The following is a 26,794-nucleotide window of genomic DNA, read 5'->3' as shown; positions in this document are numbered from 1 at the left end:
TCAAGTCTCTAATTAAAAGTAGCCAAAATAAACAGTTGACTTTGCAAGCTAAATATTGTCAGAAAGGACTATAAATCAACTATTCTAAAAGTTACTATTTTTATAGCTGCTCTATAAATAATCATATGATTTGAGTCATTTTTTAGTTATCCTTGGCTTATGTTTTGTAAATAGTTTCTCTTAGTGAGAACAAGGGAATGTAACATTGTTTGAAGCTGAGAGTATTACTGTTATTGAACTAAAATTTTTCTTTAGGAAAAAAATGTTATCCAGTTACAATTACTTTGACATTTTCAGCTAAAACTATATTATGTGACCATATTATGTGAAGAATTTTAGGAGTTTAGTCACCAATTCAACTATTCAGAGCAGATTCAAACAACTCTCAGAGGGTACTGATGACCTCTGACCTCTGAGAGCACTTCCTTGCTCAACCTTCTAATGGAGGCAGGTAGCCTTCAGTTCAAGCACAAGTCCCTGTTACTCAACTGCCAACATAGAGTAAGTGCTCTCTGGGCACCTATGCGAGAGGATAGTCTCAAGCTAAATGACATCAGACATCTATCAGATCTCAGCTGGGAGAAACAATACTTAGGAAGTGCTGCTTGAAAGGTGTGGGCCCTATCCGTTCCTCCAAATCATCCAAACGACCTCTTCTCACCCCTCAATCAAGGCGGGTCATCAGACAGCATGCTTTGCTAACACATCTCTCCTTGTCCACCCCAAACTGAAATATATTTTCCTATAATATAATTAGTCGTGTTAAAGGACATATGAGAAAATGCCTCATAAAATCCTTGTAAAATGCTGCTCATACACTATCCTATTTATGAGACCCCTAGAACTAGAAATTCCTGTATGATCCAGCTGTTGAAAAAGAGAAAATGTACAAAAACAAAACACTGCTTTGTTTTAACATTATGAATGTAACAAAAGTCCCTTTCTGACTAGGTAAATAGAAAGCTTAACCCCAAATTTGTGAGCCACTAGTAACTGCTAACCAGAAGGCTGGTGGTTCAAACCCACCAGCCACATCTCAGATGGAAGGCTGGACAATCTACTTCCTTAGAGATACTGCCTCAGAAACCCACAGAGGGGTCGGTATGAGTCGGATAGTCTCGAGGGCAGTGAGTGAATGAGAGTAAACAAGTAAGTGGGTGATAAGGACACACATTTTTCTTAACCTCATGCCTGCATCTTTTTTTATGCACCTGCTTTAGTTTTCTTCATTCTTCAGTTTAGACTTCTAACTTATTATCTTTTTTAAAAAAATTTTTATTGTGATTTGGGTGAGAGTTTACAGAGCAAATTCATTTTCCATACAGCAGTTCATGTACCTTTTGTCTCATGATAGTGACTACAATTCCCCACAGTGCAACAGCTCTCTTCCCACTTTCTCCCTGTAGTTACCTCTTCCCTGTGTCCTTCCCTCACATGCACTCTTGCCCCCCAAGCTGTCTCCCTGGGCAAACACTGCCCTTCTGTTCTCCCATGATTGATCACTCCAGGGAGTGTAGTTACCTTATATGTTTACCCCACATGCCTGTCTACTGTTTGGCTGGAAGCCACAGGAGTGAGTTCACTTCCAGACCTGAAAGGTAATCAGGGACCGTGGTCTCAGGGGTCTCACCAGGCTCTATCAGACCAGTAAACCTGGTCTTTTTCTTTCTTTCTTTCTTTCTTTTTATGATTTTGAGTTTTGTTTCATACTCTTCTCCCACTCTATCCAGGATCTCCTGCACTGATCCTCCTCCAAGTAGCTGACAGGGGTAGTTGAGTACCATCTAGTTCTTCTGGTCCCATGGTCATACAGGCTGAGGGTCACATGGGCTACTAGTCCCTTGGACTAATTGTTTCCATGATAGACTTCTATTATCTTTTATTTTACATACACCTGGCAGGTCACTTAAAGTCTTTTCTAGGTTGGATATAAATAAATAATTTCGCACGTAAAAAATTCTATCTTTAATATTAATGTAATCAACCACAAAAGAAAAGATCAATAGAAGTGAGTAGAAATCTAAAACTTCTCTGTGTCAAAAACACCATAAAAAAAACAAAAGAAACAAAAACATGAGAATCAATTCAATGCAAATAATAAGATTAATGTTCTTAGTTTATGAATAAGTTGTATATATCAATAAAAAGAATATGAAATTAAATAGATAAATGAAATGATAGTGAGCAAATTAATAAAAAAATCTGGATGTGGAAATAAATGAATGTAAACAAACCTAAAAATAATTTGCAGGCACTCTGATGTGCAGTGCCTAAGGCATATGACTGCTAACCAGAAGGTTGGAGGTTCAAACCCACCAGCCACTCCGTGGGAGGCAGATGGGGCAATCTACTTCCTTAAGATTTACTGTCTCAGAAAGCCAATGAGGGTTGCTATGAGTCAGAATCAACTTGATGGCAGTGAGTTTGGGTTTTTTGCTTTAAAAGTAATTTGAATTGGTTTCCTACTATAGACTTCTAGAACTAGAATGGGCCTTTCAGATCATTCTGTTCAATCTTCTAAATATTACAGAGGTCAAGTACCTTGCTCACATGTATGAAAGCGTGTTATGTACCTGTCTTTCCATTTCCAAAATGGAAAGGACAATTCTGGTCTCTTCCACCCTTTACTCACTAATCCTCAAGGAAGGAATTAGAAACATGTGATCTCACTGGTGTGAGACTACATTCCTTGGGTCACATTTCCTAGTAGGTGGGGTTCATATATTATAGATCACTGCTCAAACAATAAATAAAACATAAAGAAACCAAAAATCCTCACAACTGGACCAATAAGCAGCATCATGATAAATGGAGAAAAGACTGAAGTTGTCAAAGATTTCATCTTGGATCCACAATCAACACCCATGGAAGCAGCAGTCAATAAACCAGATGTCACATTGCACTGGGCAAATCTGAGGCAAAAGACCTCTTTAAAGTGCTGAAGAGCAAAGATGTCACTTTGAAGACTAAGGTGTGCCTAACCCAAGCTATGGTATTTTTAATCACCTCATATGCATGTGAAATCTGGACAATGAATAAGGGAGACCAAAGAAGAGTTGATGCTTTTGAATCATGATGTGGGCAAAGAATACTGAAAATACCATGGTATCATGGTAGTTTCAGAAGAACAAACAAATCTGTCCTGGAAGAAGTGCAGCTGGAATGTTCCTTGGAAGCAAGAATGGCCAGACTTCATTTCACCTACTTTGGTCATGTTGTCAGAAAGGATCATTCCCTGGAGAAGGATATCATGCTTGGTAAAGTGGAGGGTCAGCAAAAAAAGGGAAGTCTCTCAATGAAATGGACTGACAGAGTGGCTGCAATGATGGGCTCAAGCATGGCAAGGACTGTGAGGATGGCACACAACTGAGCAGTGTTTCATTCTGTTGCACACAGGGCCACTATGAGTTGGAACTAACTCAACAGCACCTAAAAACAACAACTCCCCCAAAATATGTAGACCTTTGCTCTCTGGGACCTGCCCATCCTCAGGTACAAGGGTCATGTACATCTCTTGTCTCCAAGAAGGTAGGAACAAGTTTCTGCCCACTGCCCTTTCCTCTGCTTTTAAGGCAGAGACTGAGTGGTAAGCCAGGCAAGGCTCTCTTGCAGACCCAATGTGTCATATTTCCAGGAGAGAAGGGAGTGGGAAACCCCATTATGCCACATATCTAAGCCTCATTCTCTAATTTAGCTTTACCTGAACCTCTGTATTGAAGAGAGAAGGGAGTTCCTTGTGGACTTGCCCAGATCAACAAAGTTGGTACTTTGATTCTCACTTGTCTGCCTGTCCTGTGTAATTTCAAGTGGGAAGGAATGGTTAAGATTCAGTCCCCCCTGAGTGTGCCCAAGACCATGTATAGGGTTGGCAGACAATGGTTCTACAAGTTTATTGCTATTTTATGTAAGAAGTCCCAGGTATATAGAAGAGCTGACAAAGGACAAGGTTGTAGTTGCTTCTTGGCCACAGCCAGCTACCAGAAGGAACAAGTAGTTGGACCTGTGGGCTTGGGACCATAGTCGAAGGGGACAACAACCTCAATTGGCATAACATAGTATAAAAACATTGTTCCACCTCCTACTCTGGCAAGTAGCAACTGGGATCTTAAAAGCTTGCAAGAGGCCATCTAGGTACAACGATGGGTCACTCCTTATCCAGAGCAAAGAAGAATAAAGAAAACCAAAGATTCATGGAAATAATTAGTCCAAGTGATTGGTACACCATGCGATCCTCAGCCTATATGACTATGAGACCAGAAGAACTAGATGGTACCCAGCTACCACTGTCAACCACTCAGAGGGGCATCAATGTAGGAGATACTAGATAGAGTGGGAGAACAATGTGGAACAAAACTCAAAATCATTAAAAAAAAAAAGAAAAGAAAAGGACCATGTTTGCTGGTCTGATAGAGCCTGATGGAACCACTGAGAACAGGACCCCTAGGTGTCCTTCAGGTCTGGAATTGAACCCACTCCTGTGGCTTCCAGCCAAACAAAACACAGGCATATGAGCTAAACATTTACACTAGGTAGATACACTCCTTGGAGAGATCAATCATGGGAGAATAGAAGGGCTGTGTGCTCAGGGGGCAGGAGTGCATGGAGGGATGGACACAGGGTAGAGGTAACTATCAGGAGGAAGTGGGAGGGGAGCTTTTGCATTGGAGTAAATTGTAGTCAATGTCATGAGACAAAGTGTATGTGAACTGCTGTATGGAAAGTGAATTTGCTCTGTAAACTTCCACCCAAATCACAATTAAAAAAAAAAAAATAGAAAAAAGGACTCAGTTCCCCTAGCTGCAAAATGTGGACGTGCTACTGATTGGAATGTTGAGTATAAATGCAAGAGCTGCCACAGGGAGTGGAGCACCATGGGAAAGATGGACACTTCTGGTCTCTAGAGCTAGAACTGCAGGAACAGATAAGGAGATACTAGATTATCAGGAAAATGCCTTCACAAATCACACAGAGCTTCAACACACAGGCTTCTTAGGTATGTACAGACAGAATTATTTTGGCTACCACATTTTGGTTTTTTTTTTGTTTGTTTTTTTTTTCTTTTCTTTAAGTTATGCTTCTGCCTGGGTTGCAAATGAGGGTTTTAACTTATCGAGAGGTCTACATGGTAAGGTCTACGTGGTTAAAGCAATGCTACTTAGAAACGTGCACTGGAGGCATCCCCAGGGCCCAGGAGCTTGCTAGAGATTGCAACTCCATCTCCATCACAGACCTATTAAGTCAGAACCTCTGGATGGGCCCAGGAACCTCCAGGTGATTCTTATGCTTGCTCAAGTTTAGCCTGACCATGCACTGGATTTGAGGGACATCATTTTACTTTTTTTTTTTTTTTAATAACTAAATAGATTTTGAGAAGCAGTAGATGTACTGATTTCACTGGAGCCAGACTCCCTGTGTTCAAACCTCAGTTGCATTCCTACTACCTCTATGGTCTTGGACAAGTTGCTTAACTTCCCTGTACCTCAGTGTCCTTATCTGTAAAATGGGGATAATGTGAGTGCCTTCCTCAGAAGGTTTAGTAGGATCAAATGAGGTGAACAGTACTCGGCACATATTTAGTGCTCAATAATGATGCTATTATTCTCACCACTACTGTTATTTGCTCAGTGCTGTTCTAAGGATTTTACTTGTATTATGTCAAGTAACAATCACTCAGAAGGTAACTGAGTCTCAGGTCCAAGAAGAACAAATCTAACCCACTGACTTTATTTTTCAATTGAGATAAAATTCATGTAACATGAAATTAACCATTTTTAAATGTATAATTCAATAGCATTTAGTACATTCAAATATTATGTAACATCCTTTAATTTTGCTTTTGCTTTCTAAATTTTCTGTCTCTGGGGCTAGTATTGAGAAGTAGGAAAATGAAACATGGAATCAGATTAACTCAACTTTGTAGTTACCAAAGGAGCAACATCTATTACAAAACAAGTTTTCTAAGATACAACAGCCAGAAGTATTCCCCAATTCAGTTTGGCCACTGTGCCTCAGACTCAGCAGAGTTAGAGATTGGGAGGAAAGAATTTGGAACTTCAGTGCCTTTACACTTTAATTTACAAAGAGAAATGGACTTAATATTCAGCCTTTAATTTCTCTGAGATCTACTAATTAGAGGGATTTTGTAATCAAACTGTGAACATTATAATTTAACTGGAAATATATTGTGGGGGTTATGTTTGTGCTGTCATGAGGTTATACTTAGTACAAGATGACCAGGCATGATCAGAGATGGAAAATAGAATAAAAAGTTAATTTTCAGCCTTAGGTGCTGCATGGCCTTAAAGCCTTCCAATTTCCAAGTTCAAACTGCCCAATCCTGACCCACAAAGAGCAGTGGTAGACATCTAGAAGGAAGTCCCAGGAAGGCAAGGGCAAGATCTACACTTTTCTGTTGTTTTTCTTCCAAAGGGGCAGCCTCGCCACCTGGTTACCTATAGGCTTGGCTATAATACCAAAGAATTAAAGAAAAACAAGCAAACAAACAATTGTAGAGGATTCTGTGTCCCCTTCTAGTAGGGGAAGCTGTGGAGTTAATACCATGATCTCTGTTTGGTTTCCTCAAAGTGCCTCAAGGGAAAGGAAGAATTTCTAAGGAGCTTGACCTTCCTGAGGCAACTGTTCTGTGTTGGGTTAATGTGTTCATACACGGCACAGTCTTGAGGCCTCTTAGTCCTGCCAGTTCCCAACATAGTGGGGCTTGTATTTCTGATCTCTGGGGAGCAGGTTCTAGATTACCCATAAGGACAACTCTAAGGGCTTGTCTGTCTTAAATCTGGGGTCAGAGGAAGAGGCTTTACAGTATTCTCAACCTAAGTGTTAACAGAGAACCCTGAATAAAGCAGTCCATCATTGATCCACACTCTGCAAGCCAGAATATCATACATTTCATTTGTTGTCCAAAGTATAAAGATATAAAGACACCTACACCTACCAGATGGTGAGGTTGTGGTTGTGATTTTCACTGAGTGCTGCTTGCGAGATGCCAGCAGGGTAATATTCATGGTATAATCAGTTGCTGGGTACAGATCTAAACACACGACTGGAGCTTGTTCCTTCGTTGTGAAGTTAAATGATGTTGCGTGATAAAAACTACTCAGATACCACCTTTGACCCAGAACTTTAAACTGTCATGAGATTAAAAAAAAAAAAAGGCAATGTATTAAACTTCCTGTTGGATTGCAAATGTCTAGACTATCAGCAAAATGCAGATAAAGCAAGAAAGTTTCTTCTATTTGTCCTCACATACTTGGAATTATTTTTAATACAATAGCAAGCTAAACCAGGGAGGGACTTTGCAGAGCTACCTACCTAGCCTATTCAGCTTCCCCCTCAACCAGGTATGTTGTTGTTGTTATATGCTGTGGAGTCGGACTCGACTCATAGCGACCCCTCCTTGGGTTTCTGAGGCGGTATCACTACAGAAGTAGATTGCCCAACCTTCCTTCTGAGGACTGGCGAGTGGGTTTGAACCACCAGCCTTCTGGTTAGCAATCAAGTGCCTTAGGCACTGCACCACCAGAGCTCCCTAACCAGGTAAGGGCTAAGCTTAAAATACATAACTATTATCTCAGATAATTAAATGTCAGGCATACCCAGGTGAAGAAGATTTCATTGGAGCTGTTGGACAAAATGTATTCAATTTCTTTTCATTCATAAGGAGCCCATAGACAGCCTCATAGAAAAACGTTTTCAAACTTTGAGGGCTACCCCAGATTACACATTTAAAACAACCGTACGATACATGACTTGTTCCTTCCTATTAAGCGCTAGTAAAAGATGTTTACACACTGTTAACCCACTCACTCCCCACACATTGCCAATTCAAGCTGAGGGTATAACAGGAATTTCTAGGGGGGGAATGTGAAGGCCCCAGAAGTAAAATGATCCGTGCTTTGTCTGGTGAGAATCCCCATGTGTTTATCATTTCCTCTGATGTTTGTGTCATGTCACCTTCCATCTTTCCTCTTCACTGTCAATCACTGACTCTTCCCCATCAATCTTCCACAGACCCAAGACCTTGACAGCTCAACATGAGGATTCCTCTCTCCTTCAATTATTTTGGAAACGGGCAACTTAAAGGTCTTTATGGATAAGCCATCCAAAATCTGGCGTCAGAGATTTTATTATTATTATTATTATTATTTTAGTTCAATACTATGAACTTGCTCCACTCCACTTCAGCCCCCTCCATGGCCAAACTCTACCCAATGTCATCATTCACCTCAGCCCCCTCATCCACGGCCAAACTCTACCCAATGTCATCATCCTCCTCAGCCCCCTCCACGGTCAAACTCTACCCAATGTCATCATCCACCTCAGCCCCCTTATCCATGGCCAAACTCTACCCAATGTTGTCATCCACTTCAGGCCCCTCATCCATGGCCAAACCCCACCCAATGTCATCATCAGAGCTGCTCTACCAAGTTCTCCCAATCCCCTATTCTAGACCACTCAGTCCCACAAGGCCTAAGATGTACTTACGCAATATTTTCCACCAATATTCTGACACTCCCATCTTCGCCACCCTCATCTATCTCAGATACCACTGTCCATCACTTTAACCAATTAGTCCAGTACCCTTACTGCCCTTCTGCCTTGGCTCTCAATTCCACCCATTCCAGAAAACTCTAAACACCTGGTCAGTCTAGCTTTTTGACTTCACCACTTTTACTTTCCAGCTGCTGCCATCTACTGGAGGAAAACCACACAACTACATGGACTGCATCTCTGCAAAGTCAGCCCCCCCCTATATTCCATATAACCTTATAGGTTGGGCAATCTACTTCCATAGTGATACTGCTTCGAAAACCCAAGGAGAGGTCTCTATGAATCAGGTCTGACTTGATGGCACATAACAACAACAACAAACATGCAAATATAGACAAAAACCACTTTTCAGTTACAAACTTGGAATCACACTGCATGTACCATTTGATAACATAGTCTTTCCACTTACCAATCTATTAAAAAGCTTTTTCTCTATCATTAATTCATTCTATAAACATATCTATAGCTGTTAAGGAGCTCTAGTAGTACAGTGCCTAAGGGATCTGACTGATAACCAGAAGGTTGGCGGTTCAAATCTACCAGCCACTCCATGGAAGGAAAACTAGGTGATCTACTTCTGTAAAGATTTACCACCTTGGAAACCCAATGGAGGTCACGATGAGTTGGAATCGACTCTACGGCAGTGGTTTTTTTTATAGCTGTTGGATACTTCAATATATATTTGCCTACTATTTGCCAGCCAGAATATTTAGTACTGGGGACAGTGGCAAATAAGACACAGTTCCTAACCTCAAGGAACTCACAGATAAGTATCCCGGCAAATAAAATACCCAGGGATAAGTCTTATTATATATGAGGTTGTAGGAATACTCAGAAGGGACAGCTTTAAGAAACTGAGAATTCTCAGAATTAAGGAAGTCTTCTGCATCTTAATTGTGGAATAAAAGAGAAATCAGCACAAATCAGGTGAGTTGGGAATGTGAAAGGTCCCACCCAGAAACACCAGACCCACTGCCACTGAGTCGAATCCAACTCTTAGTGACCCTATGTGACAGAGTACAACTGCCCCATAGGGTTTCCAAGGCTGGAAATCTTTGTGGAAGCAGACCGCCTCATCTTTCTCCTGCAGAGTGGCTTGTGGGTTGAAACAGCTGAATGCTTTAGCCACTGTAGCACCAGAGCTCCTTTGTGAAAGGTCAGGGGAGAAAACAGCACTTCAGATAGCAAAAGCAGCTAGAGAAGGAGGTCACTGAGGGTCTTCTACCAGAGGCAATGATTGAACTGAGCCCTGAAGGATGAGCAGGAGTTAGCCAGGTGGAATAAGAGAAGGAAGAACACTGTAAGTTGCAGGGTGGCTTGTGGAAAGACATAATGTAAAAGAGAGCACAAGAAGCTGGCTAAAGAGTACAGGGTTTAGAACTAATAGAATAGATTCCCAAACCCACTGCCATCAAATCAATTCCAACTCATAGAGACCCTAATGGACAGAGCAGAACTGCCCCATAGGATTTCTGAGGCTATAAATCTTTATAGAAGCAGACCGCCACATCTTTCTCCCAGAGAGTGGCTGGTAGGTTCAAACCACCGACATTTTAGTTAGCAGACGGGCACTTGAACCACTATGTCATCAGGGGTCCTAATAGAATAGATTAAAAAAAAAAAAAAAAAACCTCACTGCCATCAAGTTGATTCTGACTCATAATGACCCCCATTGGGTTTCCAAGGCTGTCAATCTTTTCAGAAGCAGACAGCCTCATCTTTCTTCTGTGCAGTGGCTAGTGGGTTTGAACCACCGACCTTTTGGTTAGCAAATGCCTTCACCACTGCACCATCAGAGCTCCTTAATAGATTAGGCCTGAAGAAATAGATGTAGCAGACAGTTAAGGCAGGCAAGAGACTGGGTGAGAACACCCAAAGAAAGGGTACAGAATGACAAGGCATGACCTTGAGAGTAATCCACACTTAAAGGAAAGGCAGAGGAAGGGATTCTTGTGGCAGGAGAATGAGAGGGGTCAAACCAACAGCAGGAAAACAGATATTATTTCAGCAAGAGTGTTGTTAGCAACAGTGAAGGCTTTCCAGGGTTAAGTACAACATTTTTCATGTCTGTACAGTGTCCTATGATGTGACTGGCCTTGAAGTGATTCCTAGCTTCCCCTGTAACAAAGAAAGCTTCAGAGAACATCTCTACAGCTTAACCCTCCTCTATATATCAGGATGGTTAATTATAGTACATTTCTAGTTAGAAATGAACAAGGAACTATTCCAGAAAAGTCATATTAATTTAAGTGTTATAAGAGTACTACCTAGAATGCTGGGTATTACCAGTCATTATTCCAAGTTTACAGGCAAATCATGGCATCTCATGGTTTATTTCTATGTTTTTTTCTTACTAGTAAAGCATAGCATGTTTTCATGTATGTTTTGACATTATGTTACATGCTCTTATGTTACATGCTCTTTTGCAATCTACTTTTGAATGTTCACTTTTTTCCAGTGGATTTTTTAGGAGCATTTCAGATATAATATAAATTAATATTTGCCCAGCATATATATATTTCCCTTTACTTTTTTAAAATTTTGTCTACAAAAGTTTCTATGCACAGATTTTTGTTTCTCAGTAATCAAATCTGTCCATTTTCATCCTCAGCTTTCACTCTTTTTATTCCCAATTAACGCTGTAATCATTTTATGTAGGGTCTGAGGTAAGAATTATTTGTATTCTTAACCAAGTACTTAATCAATTGTCCCATACAATTAATGTAATTTCTCAAGTTCAGCTGACTTTCTTGGCTGATTTAAAACATCATGTTTATCTTGAGTTAAACTATTTGGGCACTTGGATATGTTTCTAGCCCCAGCATTCTTTCTAATACAGAAAATTGAATACTTCATTCCCAGCTCAAAATTCTTCGGTGGTTTCCACATAGGAATCAAAATAAAACCCAAACCCCAAAGCACAGCACGTGGGGCTTTTTGTGATCTGAACCTGCTTAGATTTTGCTTCATCTCTTTCTGCTCCCCACTGGTTTCTCTGTTTCCTGAGAGAGCCACCATTTCTATTACCCAATATGCTATTCTGTTTGCCTGTAGAACACTCTTCGCCTCCACCCTACCTCTTTTATGTGGTTAATTCCTACTCCTTCCTTTAGGACTCAGGGTAGTCTATGCCTCTAGTAAAAAAAGCTACAGCTGGACAACACTCTAGCTCCCTTTCCATATCTATTTCCTCTTCATCAAAGCATTCACTGTACCATATTATAATTGCCTGTTTATGTGTGTGTTTCTATTAGTTTGATTTATCATTCCAAGTCTTAATCATGATGTTTTTCTAAGTGGTTATTGAATGAATTAATTTAATATGTACTGATTCTACTCTCTGCCACATAATATGCAAGGCACTAAAATTGATACAAAAATAAGCTCAGTTGCTACCTAAATTTAACTGAAATTTTACTTAAGATTCATGATGTTTAAAAACTCAAATTAAGGAGCTCTGGTAGCGTAGTGCCTAAGGCACTTGACTGCTAACCAGAAGGCTGGCGGTTCAAACCCACTAGCCACTCCTAGGAAGGAAGGTTGAGCAATCTACTTCCATAGTGATACTGCCTCGGAAGCCCAAGGAGGGGTTGCTATGAGTCAGGTTGAACTCCACGGCACATAACAACAACAACAAAAACTCAGATTAAATGAAAGCAACAGCCATGCAGTGGGTTTCTTAAAATCAGATTATTTAATGACAGAGTAAGCTGTAATGAGGAAATGCATTAAAATAAAACATAGTAAACGTAAAACACTGGAAAGGAAAAGTTAAAACAAGTCACAAAATACAGTGTCTCTCTTCAAAATAGTTCCTCACTTGCATTTATCCAACTTTTGAAACTATAATCACAAATTCTCTGGAAGTTCTTTTCATTGGTAGTTTTTAAATACTTTGGACCCTCACTTGTAGAACACTCAAATTTTTAAGTGACATAACTCTTTGGTAGCAAAAGAGATCTTCTTACTTGGTACATTTGTTCTGATCCAACTTTCCTAGAAGACCGCTTCAATTTCAAACAAGTTTCGTTCAATATCGAAATATTGAAAATTCCATCATCTTCTAAGATATCACCTTCTGAAAGATAAGAAAGAATATATAGAAAGGTCACATTATCTTAACAAAACATATCACAGCCAAACACAATGGAGAATCTGACATCTCAAGAAAGTGTATGGTGTTTAACAGGAAAAGTATTAAATCAGCCATCAGCAGACTTAACTTCAAGTCCTGGCTCTACAACTTCTTAGCTAAGTAACTTAACCTCTCTGGACCTCAGTTTACTTATTTGTGAAATCAAGATAATGGAGTTCCTTTCCATAAGGCTTTCTAGAGAATCAAAGAAAATATGCATGTTAAAGATCTCTGCAAACAAATAAATCTGTGATATTTTTAGAAAGCTAATCCTATCACTTGGATCACACCAAAAAACCAAAATGTCATGAAGGTAAGCAGAAGACAGAAAGTCTGAGAACTAGGAAAAGGGTGGATAAAAGGCAAACATCATGGATTAGAACTCTCAGGGAGGGTGCTTTCCAACCCAGAACAATGCTGGAAAATAGATGACCAGGAAAGAGGATGTTGATTCTCACAGCAGAGAGGGTCTCAAGAGCCGCTCACAGCTGGGTACCAAGGCAGAAAAATAATTACAAAGCAGACTTGCTTCAACCACTGTGTAGAAAAGTCATTTCATGCCTCCTGTAGTCCAATTCATTCTTTCAATGTTCTCCTTTCTTAATTAGTCAAAAAGAAGAAGTTTGTTATTAGTGAATTAAAGAACTTACAGAAAGTCCAGGAACACCATGAGTAATTCTCAAAGAAAAGCAAATTTACTGACAAAGCCCACATGTTTTCTACCAATGAGAGAAAGTTTAAGTGTCTATCAGAGAGAATCTAGTTTATAATCACATTTTATGTATATGTCCCCCAAAGGAGACTTGTTACCTAAGAAGTAAAAATTATAGCAAGTTATTTCAGTCAGAATCAGAACTGTCCACAACATTTTAAATATCACTGATATAAGTAGCACAGGGCAATTAACCAGGAGAAAATATCTCTAGTTATAATTAAATGTGAAAATGAGAGAGAGAGGATTTGAAGACCTATTATATTATTCTTCTTTGTATTCACTTTTCTTTTAAAGATTTAACAAAAATATCAGAAATGAAAATTGCCACATGTGTACATATTGTTTTCAGGATGATCAGATGTATGTATGTAAGTAAGAAATGTATGCGTGTATGAATGCATGTACAAAACACCAGGTATGGTGTATGTCTACATACAAGCAGGACATCAGCAGAAGCCCTGTCCACATAGTTCCCATCTCAACATGATTCTCACAGAACACAGTGATTACCGTCTGAATTCTAAGGAAAATGGCAATGTGAACAAAGGCATCTGGCTCCCACCTACCACCCCAATCTTGACAGAAGTGACTGAGAATAAGTAAAAATAGGTCAAAATTTGCATCTGGGTTGGAAAGAAGGATTGGTTGTCATACACAAGGCAGTAACATGATGACATTTCTGCTGAGCACGGAGTGGAAGAGACCAGGTTGACAAAAGACAAAGAGCTACTGTGGAACCTTCTTTCCAAGGAAAGGAGCGTGGATTTAAAGTCTCAACAGAGGACATGGAGAAGAACTGGTACCCATAGAGATGGGAGCTGGAAGCAAGCACAGGGCACAGGACAAGTAAGTAAAAAATCCTGTAGCTGGAATTACAAGCCCAGTGGTTCCCAGTCCTCGGTGCACATGAGTCTGATGTGCACTCAGAATCACTTCACGATTCACACAGAATCATGTGCACTTCACTTCAGATCACTCAGACACAGTGGGTCTGGAGTTAAACTTGAGTATCTGTGTAATTTTAAAGTTCTCTGGGCAATTCTGACATGTAATCAGGAGATGTAGATAGATATGGATATAAAATAATCCTTTCTTGCTTACTGGAGACCAGTAAAAGGGAAGGATGGCTAAAAGGAGACCTGGAGACCTGCAGGTCCACCTGTCAGGAAGGCTGAGTTGACAGTAGGAGGGACTGGGAGTCTTCCGGCCTCTAGAGGCTACAGTACCACAGAGGAGCCAGAAACGCTGAGCAGGCTGAAGAGCAACATCTTCACCAACCAAGACAGCAAAGGGCTCGGAAATAATGGGCAAGGCAGTGGGCTTTCTCACAGCCTCTCCTCACAGCCCAGGTCCTTGGATTACCCTCCACCCGGCACCTGTTCTACTGAGGTGATTCCAACTCTGGTGACCCCATGTGTCAGAGTAGAACCACGCTCCATAGGGTTTTCAGTGGCTGGGTTTTCAGAAGTAACTTTTTTTCCCTCTTGGTGGACTTGAACTGCCAATCTTTCAGTTAGCAGCCAACAGCTTAATCGTTTGTCCCACCCTGGGAAGCCACTGGATCATCCAACCGGATGAAAGTAGTAAATTCTTCCAGATGAGATATGAGATGAGTATATTAATATTATACAATAAAAGTCAGATCAAAAGAAATTCCATACATTTAGGTTTGAGACCAGGAGGAGCTCTGGTAGCATAGTGCCTAAGGCACTTGACTGCTAACCAGAAGGCTGGCGGTTCAAACCCACCAGCCACTCCTCGGAAGGAAGGTTGGGCGATCCTACTTCCGTAGTGATACTGCCTCGGAAACCCAAGGAGGAGTCGCTATGAGTCAGGGCCGACTCGATGGCAAATAACAACAACAACAACAGGTTTGAGACCTAGACAGAACTTTTTTATTCCATAATCTAGAAGCCAACAAAAAAATACAAAATAATCCCACAAAGGAGAGGGAGATAGTGCTTAGGCAGCAAAGAATGAGCACACTTTTGAAAAAAAAACTATTGAGGAAAGTAATAGCAAAATTTGGAGCATCTGTTCCGTACTTTCAATGAAAAATTTTAAAGATGGATTTAAACGAGAGATAAAGGATGAGAAGATAAGAGTCTGTGACAGCAGAGGAGGAAATGGTTGAAAGAGATGCAGAAATGGAAAGAGAATTAGATAAAATAAATGAAAATGTAACAATAAAATTTAAAATGGATTAGGCATGGTAAAGATCAGAAATGTCAGCACATAACTGCATATACACATACATGCATATAGAGAACAAATTTGTTACATACTTGTGGTAGTTAAGTTTGTGTGTCAACTTGGGTGGGCTTGGTTGAGTGGCTGGGTAGCTGGATGTAGTATTCTCCATGAAGAGACTAGTAATAACTCCATGGTGGGATCTACTGGGAGCAGCTGAGTAGCTGCTCTAGGGATGTGGTCTGCTTCCTGTGTATAAGGAGAAGCCTTGGGGATAGTCTCTAGCTTAATGGCACACTTGGACCCTGCATGTAACTGCGTCATTGTTCAGCAGCCTGCCATGTTCTGCCAACCTTGGGACTTTCAATGGACTTGAGTTAATGGCCCGCCGTGTGGTTAGGTAACATTGGGACTGTGCCTTTTTATTTGTCAGCCTTGGGCTTGTCAATCTCAGCAGCCAGCATCTGAGTGAAGGAAAGCCTCTAGCTTCAGTGGGCTGGGAGCTGGAGGCAGAGCTGAAGCCCAAGGCTGAGGGGCTTTCACCCAGCCTCTATAGCCTGGCACCTGGAACTCAGACTTAAAGCTTCCAAATTATAAGAATAAACTCCTGTTTGTTAGAGCCATCCCATTTGTGGTATATTCTTGTCAGAGTGGCACTAAGTAACCAGAATAATACTCACACAATGCAGAGGAAAAAAATGGAAAAAAAAAAAAAAAAAAGACAGAAAAAGGAGAAAATGGAAAACCAATGAGGACAGACAGGAAATCCCACATAGGAGACATCTGAATCGCCACACACACACACACCCCACACACACACGCACCACAGCAAAACAAGAAGGGCAGTTCTACTCTGTCCTATAGGGTCGCAATGAGTTGGATTCAACTCAAAAGCACCTAACAACATACCAAACTAGTGTAAGAGAACTGACAGTAAACATTGCAACTATCCGATCCATACCTAAGTTTAAAAATCGCTATAAATCTTGTTATAAATCAGTGTGAAAACAAAATCTTTAAAGACATAATATATGTTAAGAATAAAAATAAGAAACTAGAATAAAATGTTATATGAAACCAATAACTACTAAGGGAAGTAGGAGTGAAAGGAATAAAAGGAAGTAAAGAATGCTGACTTCCTTTCTTATTCAGGAAGAATCTAACATTTCAGTCTTGACATATAATCAGAGGAGTACGCAACCAAATAGGGGTCTTGTATTTTTCAAATGAGTAAAGGTGACAACAAAGGAAATAGCAAAGTAGCATTAAAAAGAGGAAAAATAAAAACAAGATGATAGGAGAAAGGAAAATCATATCACAAATAGTAATAACACAAATTAGTTAACTTATCTACTAAAAACTGGTCTCAGAAAGCTTCCCAATATATGCCATCACCTAGAGTACACCTAACAGTGGTGTTATCGAAACAACAGTTAAGAAGAAAAAGTAGACAAAGATACTGCAAAAGTTAAAAGACAACCTATAGAATGGGAGAAAATACCTGCAAATCACATATCTGATAAGGGTCTAGCATCTAGAATATATAAAAAACTCCTATAATTCAAAGACAAAACGACAAACAACCCTTTTTAAAAATGAGCGAAGGACTTAAATAGACATTCCTCCAAAGGAAATATTGAAATGGCCAATAAGCACATGAAAAAATGCTCAACATGATTAGTCATTAGGAAAATGCAAATCAAAAGCACAATGAGACACCACTTCATTAGGATAGCATTATCAAAACAAAGCAAAACAAAAAACCAAGTTTGGTGAGAATGTGGAGAAACTGGAACCCTCACATTGCTGGTGGGAGTGTAAAAGGGTATAGCCATTGTGTAAAACAATTTGACGCTTCCTCAAAAAGTTAAACATAGCATCACCATGTTACCCAGCAATTCCACTCCCGGGTATATACCCCAAATAATTGAAAGCGGGGATTCAAACAGGTACTTGCACACCAATATTCAGAGCAGTATTTTTCACAGTGGCCAAAAGGTGCAAACAACCTAAGTGTCCATCAACAGATGAATAAATAAACAAAATGTGGTGTATACAGACAGGGGAATATTATGTAGCCATAAAAATGAGTGAAGTCCTAATACTTGCTACAACATAGACAAATCTTAAAAACATTATTTTATGTGAAAGAATCTAGACCCAAAAGGGCAAATATTGTTAAGATTCTACTTACATGAAATATCTAGGGCAGGCAAATTCACAGAGACAGAAAGTAGATTACAGTTTATGGGGGACTTGGGGGAGGACTAGGGAGTTTTTGTTTAATGGGTACAGCATTTCTGTTTGGGGTGATGTTTTAGAAGGGAAACTGGCATTAAGTGAAAATGGAGGATGACCACATCAGAGCACAAAATGGAGGATTCTATAACTGTGAAATTCCGTCATTTCACAACTGCCAAACCTCTGAGCAGCACGGCCCAGCAAGTTGACACATAACCTTAACCCTCATAGCCACTGTTAACCTGGCTCCTCACCTGCTGAGGTTACTGCTCAAACAGCCAGATAGTATGTTTTTTACTATGGTTGTAAATGTGAAATGTCACATAATGAGACAGTCAATAAGTAAAGAGAAGACGTATTAATAAAAACAGTTAATACTAAACAGCAAATTGTCATTCAGACAGGGCAGTGACAAATGAGTTTAAAATCTTGGGATGATGTTTTAAGAAGAGCTAGCCCCAATAAATCTGTGGAAGTTTATCATTAAATTTGTGAAAGTTTCTCTAACTAGTTACCATATTAATTTTACAGTATCTCTTCCTACATATTATTTATTTAGAAAGAAATAATTTTGTTTTACTTATATGTAAATACCCAGAGACCTTATTAGTGCAATTTCATAGTTGGCTTTATATTGTTAAGACTGGCTGACTTTTCAATTGTTTCTACCAAATTCATACCTAGTGGCAGTAATATCTGAGGATGGGACATCAAAAAACTAGTTGAGAACTACCTCAACTGCTCAAAAATAATAAATGACACTAAAGGCTTCTGAAGGTTTGCCTAAAAAAAAAAACCACTGCCATCGAGACGCAACTCATAGCGGTTTTCAAGGCTGTAAATCTTTATGGAAGCAGACTGCCTCATCTTTCTTCTGTGGAGCAGCTGGTGGGTTCAAACCACCATCCTTCTGGTTAGCAGCCAAATGCCTTAACCACTACACCACGAGAGTATCTTAAAGCTTGCCTATGTTGTTGTTGTTGTTATGTGCCGTCGAGTCGGCCCCGACTCATAGCGACCCCTCCTTGGGTTTCCAAGGCAGTATCACTATGGAAGTAGGATTGCCCAACCTTCCTTCTGAGGAGTGGCTGGTGGGTTTGAACCGCCAGCCTTCTGGTTAGCAGTCAAGTGTTTTAGCCACTATGCTACCAGAGCTCCCAAGCTTGCCTATAAGGTATTTAATTTGTCCTGATACCCTATAACCAGAATTCTCTTTTGAAAAAGAAAGAATTTATTGTATTTGTCACAATGTTGTTTTAACAATCCAAGTGACTTTGTGCAATGACGTTTATTTCTATTTCTTTTTTTTTTTTTTTTAATTGTGATTTGGGTAAAGACTTACAGAGCAAATTCACTTTCCATACAGCAGTTCACATATACTTTGTCTCATGTCATTGACCACAGTTTACCACAATGCAGCAGCTCCCCTCCCACTTCCTCCCCATAGTTACCTCTTCCCAGTGTCCATCCCTCCATACTCTCCTGCGCCCTGAACTGTCTCCCTGTGCATAAGCTGCCCTTCTTTCTCCCATGATTGTTCTCTCCAGGGCGTGTGTCTACTTGAGGTAAATGTTTAACTCACATGCCTGTACATTGTTTGGCTGGTAACCACAGGTGTGGGTTCAATTCCAGACCTGAAGGGCAGCTAGGGGCCATAGTCTCAGTGGTTCCACCAGGCTCTATTGGACCAGCAAACTTGGTCCCAACCATCTTTTTTTTTTTTTTTTTTTGCCTCCAAATGATTTTGAGTTTTGTTCCACATTGTTCTCCCTCTCTATTCAGGATCTCCTACATCCCTTCCAAGTGGATGATATTTCTATTTCTTGAAGTTTCCTCCTGTCTACTACTCTTCCTTTCACCCACCAGCTGCCTCCTGCATCCTAGGACCACTCTTCCCATCCACTCGGCTGCTCTCGACTTGATTTCCCACCCCAATCAGTTCCGGGGTCAGCTCCCATCCTGGATGTAAAACTTCTGGCCCAGCATCCCTGGCTCTCCTCTCTCATAACTACAAGCCAGAAATGACTTTTGAGTGTCCTACCAAAGAGAACCCACATGGCTACCCTCCACTGCCTTGGACAATGGAGAATTCACCGCATTATCAACTAATGATCTCGCCTTTAAATGCTTTTTTGTTACCTTAGGAGTGTTCTGGTGGCGCAGTGCCTAAGGCGCTTCACTGCTAACCAGAAGGCTGGCAGTTCAAACCCACCAGCCACTCCTTGGAAGCAAGGTTGGGCAATCTACTTCTGTAGAGATACCACCTCGGAAACCCAAGGAGGGGTCACTATAAGTCGCAATCAACTCAACAGCAGTGAGTTCGATTTTCGCTTTTTTTTTTTTTTTAATTATTACCTTAACGTCAACCAGTGCTCCCATCTGAAAAACAAGACCTCAGCCTTCATTCAGCCTGGTACCAATAGGATAGGAATCTCACTACTAGACCTGCTCTGGTCTGACCCCTGGGGCAATTACATCCCACTTGCTACCAATCTCAGAAAGCAAACATGACCTGTCTTGCATGGTTGATTCTGAAGTACATTTTCCCACATCCCGTACTCAGCACCCTCTAGAAGAAATGACAGACTTCACTTTCACTTACCAGCTGTTTGGAATCCAATGAAGGCTGGCACAGAGCGTCTGGGAGAGGCTGCAGAAATGCTCACAGTATAGTTGGTGCCTTGGAACAGGTCTAGGCACACTCCTGGGGTCCTGCTGTCTGTGGTAAAGTTGACTGTCTCCTTGTGAAAGGGTTTCGTAGGGTCCAACCGTTGTCCTTTAATGGATATCTCGATGAGGGAAAAAGACAAGTGAACCCACCATGATTCCAGATGAAACACCTGGGAGAGACCTTTGTGCCGCTGGCTCCTGTTCACCTACTTCTCCATTCTGATACCACACTCCTCAACCAGGGACGATGAATGTGATCCACCTCCATCATCAGGTGTCTGATGACCAAGTCTGGCCAGCCTAGTCATCAAGAAACCCTGTGAAGTGGCATAAAATGAGGGTCTCCCTAGGGAGTGCTATCCTGCACACAAATGACCAGCAATGGAGGCAGTCGCAGCCTGAGGACCACTTGCTACCTTGCCACCAAGTCAGCAGATGTCTCCACTTGCTCTGGGGGATGAAATACACAGCTTGGAAACGACCATTCATGACAATGCCAAATATAAACACCCCCACATACACCCTGTCAAATTACAAATATTAACGACAAAATGTAAACTAAAAAAATGATCCGGTATTTCAAAAATTCCATTCACTCTCTAAAATGACAATGGGATTGGAAAGCAACTCCACCGGAAAGCTTTTATGGAAACAAGTCCCTGTGACTTGTATTCGCAGGAGTTACCATTTCTGTCCTAGGGGAAGAAGTCGGCCATTTTACTTACCACATATATGATCCTGGCATTCATCCCTCCTGGGTTTATTTTCCACCTCACGCAGGTGTTGTTAAACACTAATACATCACTAATTTCCATCATTATTTCTAAAACAGAAAAAGACAAAGTCCACTCACAAAAAGCATCAATGGGCTTCAGAAAAATGCTAACAGAGACCACTGTTAGAGAACACGCCTCAGTTTACCTGCACAGCTGCTATCTCTGCTGATCACTAATCACACTCTGATCCAGAGTGACTCAAGTTGTCCCAGGCCAATCACCCAACCTCTCTACATCATGAATGAGCCTAGCCTGACTTGAAGGAAGAGCAAAACGGCCAGCTTGAGTACGGGTAGGAATTCCAACCTGTGATTAGTCGGACAGGCCACTGGATGCCAGTGGTGTTCCACTCAGGTGGAATGGAAAGAGGGCGCAGAGCTGAGACCTCAATCTTCCATGCAGTTGCCCAAACAGGATCAGCTTCTCCCTTCCTCCCCCAACCAGATGATGGAGCATGCTTGTTTTCAGGTCACTGTTGTTCCCAAGAGGGGAAGTGGCATGCATCACTGGGCAGGCCCTTTCCTCAGGAACAGCTCTGAGTAAACGGAATTCTCTGCGAGGTTACTGAACACATCTGGAACTCTGTTAACTGAAGCTATTTAATCCTGACCTATCAGGAAGACAGTGATTTCCTGGGGCTGTCCTATTCCTTTGAAACATTCTGCATGTTGAGACCAGTAAGCAGTAGTAATGAGGGGATTCTGACTCATGGCAACCCCATGTGTGTCAGAGAACAACTGTGCTCCACAGGGTTTTCCTGGCTAATTTTTCAGAACTAGTCGACCAGGTCTTTCTTCTGAGGCACTCTGGGTGAACTAGAACCTTCAACCTTTTGGCTGGCAGCCGAGCACATTAACCATTTGCATCACCCAGGCAGATGGAAACTGTATCAGGGCCTTGGTTCCCTGAGGTGACACCATTTCCAATGGACCCAGTTAACCACCTGGGCAGATGTTGAGATGGGAAGGAGGACAGAACTAATTTTTTTTCCTTTAAAATCAAATTCTCTGCAGATAAGGAAAACTCTATTTGCAGATGACATGATCTTGGATATGGAAAGTCTTAAGGCATCCACAAAAACACTATTAGAGGTAAGAAACAAGTTCAGCAGAGTTGCAGGATACAAAATCAATCTACAAAAATCAATTGTATTCTGCACGCTAGCAATGAACAATATAAGAATGGAATTGAGAAAACATTTCTATTTATAACAGCATATTTAAAAAAAAAAAATTCCCCGCAGATAGAAGTCACAGTGCTGTTGTTTCTGGGGAAGGGGATCCTCCTTTCACCAAATTGCCCGAATTCAAGCTTTCTCACTGAATCAGGCACTTCTTAGGGAGCCTTCCAAACCTCTCACCTGTTCCTTGTTCCAGCTCTGCATGGGCTCTGACAACATGACCATGTCTTGCCTCCTGTCCCAGAGCTTCCCAGCTGGGACACCCATGCCCAAGCATGGAAGTGTGGAGGAGCTTACACCCCATGGGGACAAGAGTTAGTAGATACATCTTTTCCCTTTCCCTTTTCCCTCAAGGGCAATCCTACAACTATGTAGTTTCTACAGCTTCTCCAGGAACAGTCCATAGACGGAGCAATCAATTGCACCCAGTGGAGAACAGTGCAGTAAAGCATCCTTACATTGGCTCCGTCTCCTTCTCTGCTTCACTCACCTTGGTCCTCATCCTGCTTCCTGGGACCTTATCCCCTATTGCATAATAAACAGAGGCATTCTGCCTTGTTTTCTGGAAAGCCTGAGTGAGGTAAGACACTCATCAAGAAGAATGGGGAAGATAATTCTCTATCTCAGAAAATGACTCTTCAATACAGCTCCTTTCTCTGACTTTGGTAAACCTCTCCTGTCTCCAGGCAGGAATGGAAGCTTGCCTGAAAGTACCTTCAACACCTGTAGGACCAACTCATTTCTCCTGTACTGAAAACCATTGCCATCTTTGGTTTGACCCTGGTAGACTGATCTCTCTTCTCCAAAGAAATTTTGCATCTTTACTAAAGCATCCTATTGGCAGCATTACAAGATTCTGTGTCCCACATTACGTGGTCTTGGGTAAACCTATGCCAGCTATTAGCAAGAAAGAATAAATGGAGGCAGAGAGTGAAAAACAGGCAAACTCCTGAAGAGACATCAGAGGATCACCTATGACTGTCTAAAGCATTCCTTGGTCTCTTTACCAACATTTCTCTCCAAAGTACAGATCCTTTAAAATCCAATAAATAACTACAGTTGTGACACGGATATCCTAAGAAATACAAAGAACCTATCAGTTCACCCCCTTAGGTAACTTAACAATGGTGTTGGCACCGGTCTTTTATTAGCATGAACAAGCCCCAAATATTCCTGACCCCTTCTGTCTCTGCTGCCCCTTACAGCCCTTGGGCTCTGGCCTCTTCTGCTTACTCACACTTCTCTAACTTGCCACCTGGCCCCAAAGGAAAAGAAAACATCCCACCCTTCATCTCTCTGATTTGCCAGAAAAGCATGTTTCCTTCCCACTCTGGGGCCCGTTGCTCCCCAAGAAGAGATGAGGATGGAGACTCCCACAGGAAGGTTTTCTTTCTTGTCTTTCCTTCCTGCTCATTCACTATGACAACTGCAAATGACACCTCAAAGATGCCATCTGCCTCCAGCCTGTGCTGTGCGCTCTCAACAGATGGGACTCAGATTTCTCAGAAGAAGGTTGAGCACTTCAAAGAGAGGGGTTTCGTTTGTTCAGGTCTGACTATAGGTCAAGTACTTTAGCCCAGCGAGCAGTCTAACAAAGTCTGTGGCTTTGCTTTCCAGGTGTCAACAAAGCGATTGGAAGGAATTCTTTATAAGCATGTGAGAAATTAAACCCCAAATTAATTCTGTGCTTTTAAGAAACATCACTTAGGAGGCTCTTCCCTTGTTCCAATAGTACTAATAACTAAAACTGTTTCTGCAAGTGCTCCTTGGAACTGTCTCCAGAACTCTTCATCCACCATTCAACATTAACTGAATGTCTACCAAAAGCTGAGCTTCCTATCACACCAGGCATGACCAGGCACGTGACCATGACCCAAACATAAGTCTTTCCCTCAAGCAGTGTGTTATCTAAAGGAGGGAGCAAACAGAAGCAGGAAATTTCAACTCAAGAAGTCTTGTAATAAAGCTATAAACAAGTACTGCAGGGCACAGAGGAAGAAGCCAGCAACTCTCACTAGAGGATCTGGAGAATCAGGGCTCATGGGGGCGTAACCTTAAGGGATGAGTCAACTGAAGAGTAGGGTAGAACAGCAGGTCTAATGCCTGACGTTGTAAAGGGCTTGGCATATTCAGAGTGTGAGAGAGCAGTGCCTCGTGCCTGCAGGAGGAGGAATGACGGGAAGTGAGGCTGCAGAGGGAAGACGGGCAGACTGGGAAAGGCCTGGCTTGCCAGCCTGAGAAGCCCAGACTTATTCCTATGAGCAGTGAACTAAAAGCAGGAAAATGATGGGAACAGTCTGGTTTTTAGACAGATTGTTGTTAGCTGCCATCGAGTCCGGATGAATCACCCCTAGTGCTGGGCCATCCCCATAATCAGTTGTGGACCACTGTGAGCACAGGCGTTTCACTGGCTCATTCTCAGAAGTGGATCACCCCACCGTTCTGCCTAGTCTGTCTTATTCTGGACGCTCCATTGAAACCTACTCAGCACCATGGCAACAGAGAAGCCTCCACTGACAGACAGATGGTGGCCGTGCACGAGGTGTCGGGAATCGAACCTGAGTCTCTGAATCAGAAAGTGAGAATTCTCCACTGAGTCACCACTGTCCCCTTAGAAAGGGTAAGTCAGTTGCTGTGACTTCAGTTCCAACTCATGGTGGCCTCACGTGTGTCAGAGCACAACTGTGCTCCAGAGGGTTTTCCGTGGCTAATTTTCTACAAGTAGATGGCCAGGCCTTTCCTCTGAGGTACCCCTGTGTGGACTCGAACCTCCAACTTTGTGGGTATCAGCCAGGCACCTTAAGTTGGTGCCACTCAGGAGCTCCCTAGAAAGATGATCCAGCTGCATTTTGAAGGAGAGACTAGAGTACAGGGCAACTAGAGGCCACAAGGAAAGAAAGCAATACTATTTACTAAGTAGGTACCACGTGCCAGACACTGCTAGTTCTTGGTACACTTGGCCTCACAGAAGTCACAAGAAGCAATAATAAAAATAGTAAGAGTTAATATTTACTGAGTTCTTATGATGGGCCAGAAAGTATGCTCAGAACTTCAAATGTATCATTTTATTTAATCTTCAAAATGTGTTAATCGTGAGCGTGTCCATTTTGTAGACCTAAGGCTTAGAGAGGTTAAATAACCTGCCAAATGCCATACAGCTAGTAAACAGTCAAGTCAGGATTCCCAACTAGATTTGTCACACTCCAAAGCCTAGAGTCTTTGCATAGAAGCAGTTATTCAACAAGAGTTGAAGAGACCTAGTCAAGGCAATGCCTTACAGAACAAGAAGCAATTCTGAAGGAGAATCAATAGGAGGTAAGAGATAAGGAACAGGGAGGAGTGGGGGCTGACTGGAAGCCTTCCAACTTAAGAGCCTTTTACTATTCTCGTAAGTGGGAGCTCTGGTAGCATAGTGCCTAAGGCACTTGACTGCTAACCAGAAGGCTGGCGGGTAATATAGGAGGAAGACCAGGTTTGTTACAAAGAAAATAAAGAACTGTGTTTAGGACAGGCGAAGCTGAATTATCTGCCCACTATCCAGGTGGAAAAAACGTCTTGAAACACACAATATGTTTATAGTATTTGAACGCATGGGTGCAGAAGAAACATCCAGGTAGACCATAAACACTGAGCCAATGGCAGAACACTAGGAAATACCAAACCTAAGGAGAGAGCAGAGGAGAAGGAGCAACGCAAAAGAGGTGTCCGAGGTCAGCTGGAAGAGAGTGACATCTAGGAAATCAAGGAAAGAGAGGATGCTTCCTCCCTACCCACGCCCCTCAACCTTCTCACCCCCACCCAAGAAAGGCCTGGAGCATGTCATCAAGGCACTGGGGCAAGCTCAATCCCCCTCTCTGCTCTATCTTGCTCTTCCTCCCCCTAACGGTGTGCCCCCAGTGTTATGATGCGATCTGAGGTGTGATTTGGAGTAGAACAGGTATAGTAGGTGTCTACTTCCTACAGTAGGTAGTATTTGCAGAGTATTTAGGCCTCTGTTCTGGTTCCCTAGTGCAGCTCTGAAAAGAAATATACCACAAATGGAATGCCCTTAACAAACAGGAGTTTATTCTTACGATCTGGAGGCTTTAAGTCCAAGTTCTAAGTGCCAGGTTCTAGGGGCTGGGTGAAAGCCCCTCAACCTTGTGGTCCAGCTCTGCCTCCTGCTCCCAGCCCACTGGAGCTAGAGGCATTTCTTCACTCAGCAGCTGCTGGCTGCTGAGGCTAAGAAGCCCCAAGGTTGACAAGTAAAAAGGCACAATCCCAGTGTTACCAAACCACACGGCAGGCCATTAACTTAAGTCCATTGTAAGTCCCAAGGT

General features: G+C 41.8%; 1 protein-coding gene across 1 annotated transcript in view; it reads right to left on the bottom strand.

Moving 5' to 3' along the window:
* The window catches only part of SUSD1 (sushi domain containing 1), a 121,267-nt gene that overhangs the window by 37,024 nt on the left and 57,449 nt on the right, over positions 1–26,794 (bottom strand). The window contains exons 7-10 of the mRNA XM_007936768.2: positions 21,245–21,342; positions 20,452–20,638; positions 12,537–12,646; positions 6,953–7,145 (exon numbers count right to left, since the gene is read on the bottom strand). Coding sequence (XP_007934959.2) covers positions 6,953–7,145; positions 12,537–12,646; positions 20,452–20,638; positions 21,245–21,342 — 588 coding nt within the window. The remainder of the gene's footprint in view (positions 1–6,952; positions 7,146–12,536; positions 12,647–20,451; positions 20,639–21,244; positions 21,343–26,794) is intronic.

The sequence above is a fragment of the Orycteropus afer genome, unplaced genomic scaffold (genome assembly GCF_000298275.1).
Source record: "Orycteropus afer afer isolate SDZICR_OR568_19922 unplaced genomic scaffold, OryAfe1.0 scaffold00037, whole genome shotgun sequence".
Classification (NCBI taxonomy): Eukaryota; Metazoa; Chordata; class Mammalia; order Tubulidentata; family Orycteropodidae; genus Orycteropus; species Orycteropus afer.
Note: the sequence above shows the minus strand (reverse complement) of the source record. Positions and strands in the feature narration are given on the sequence as shown.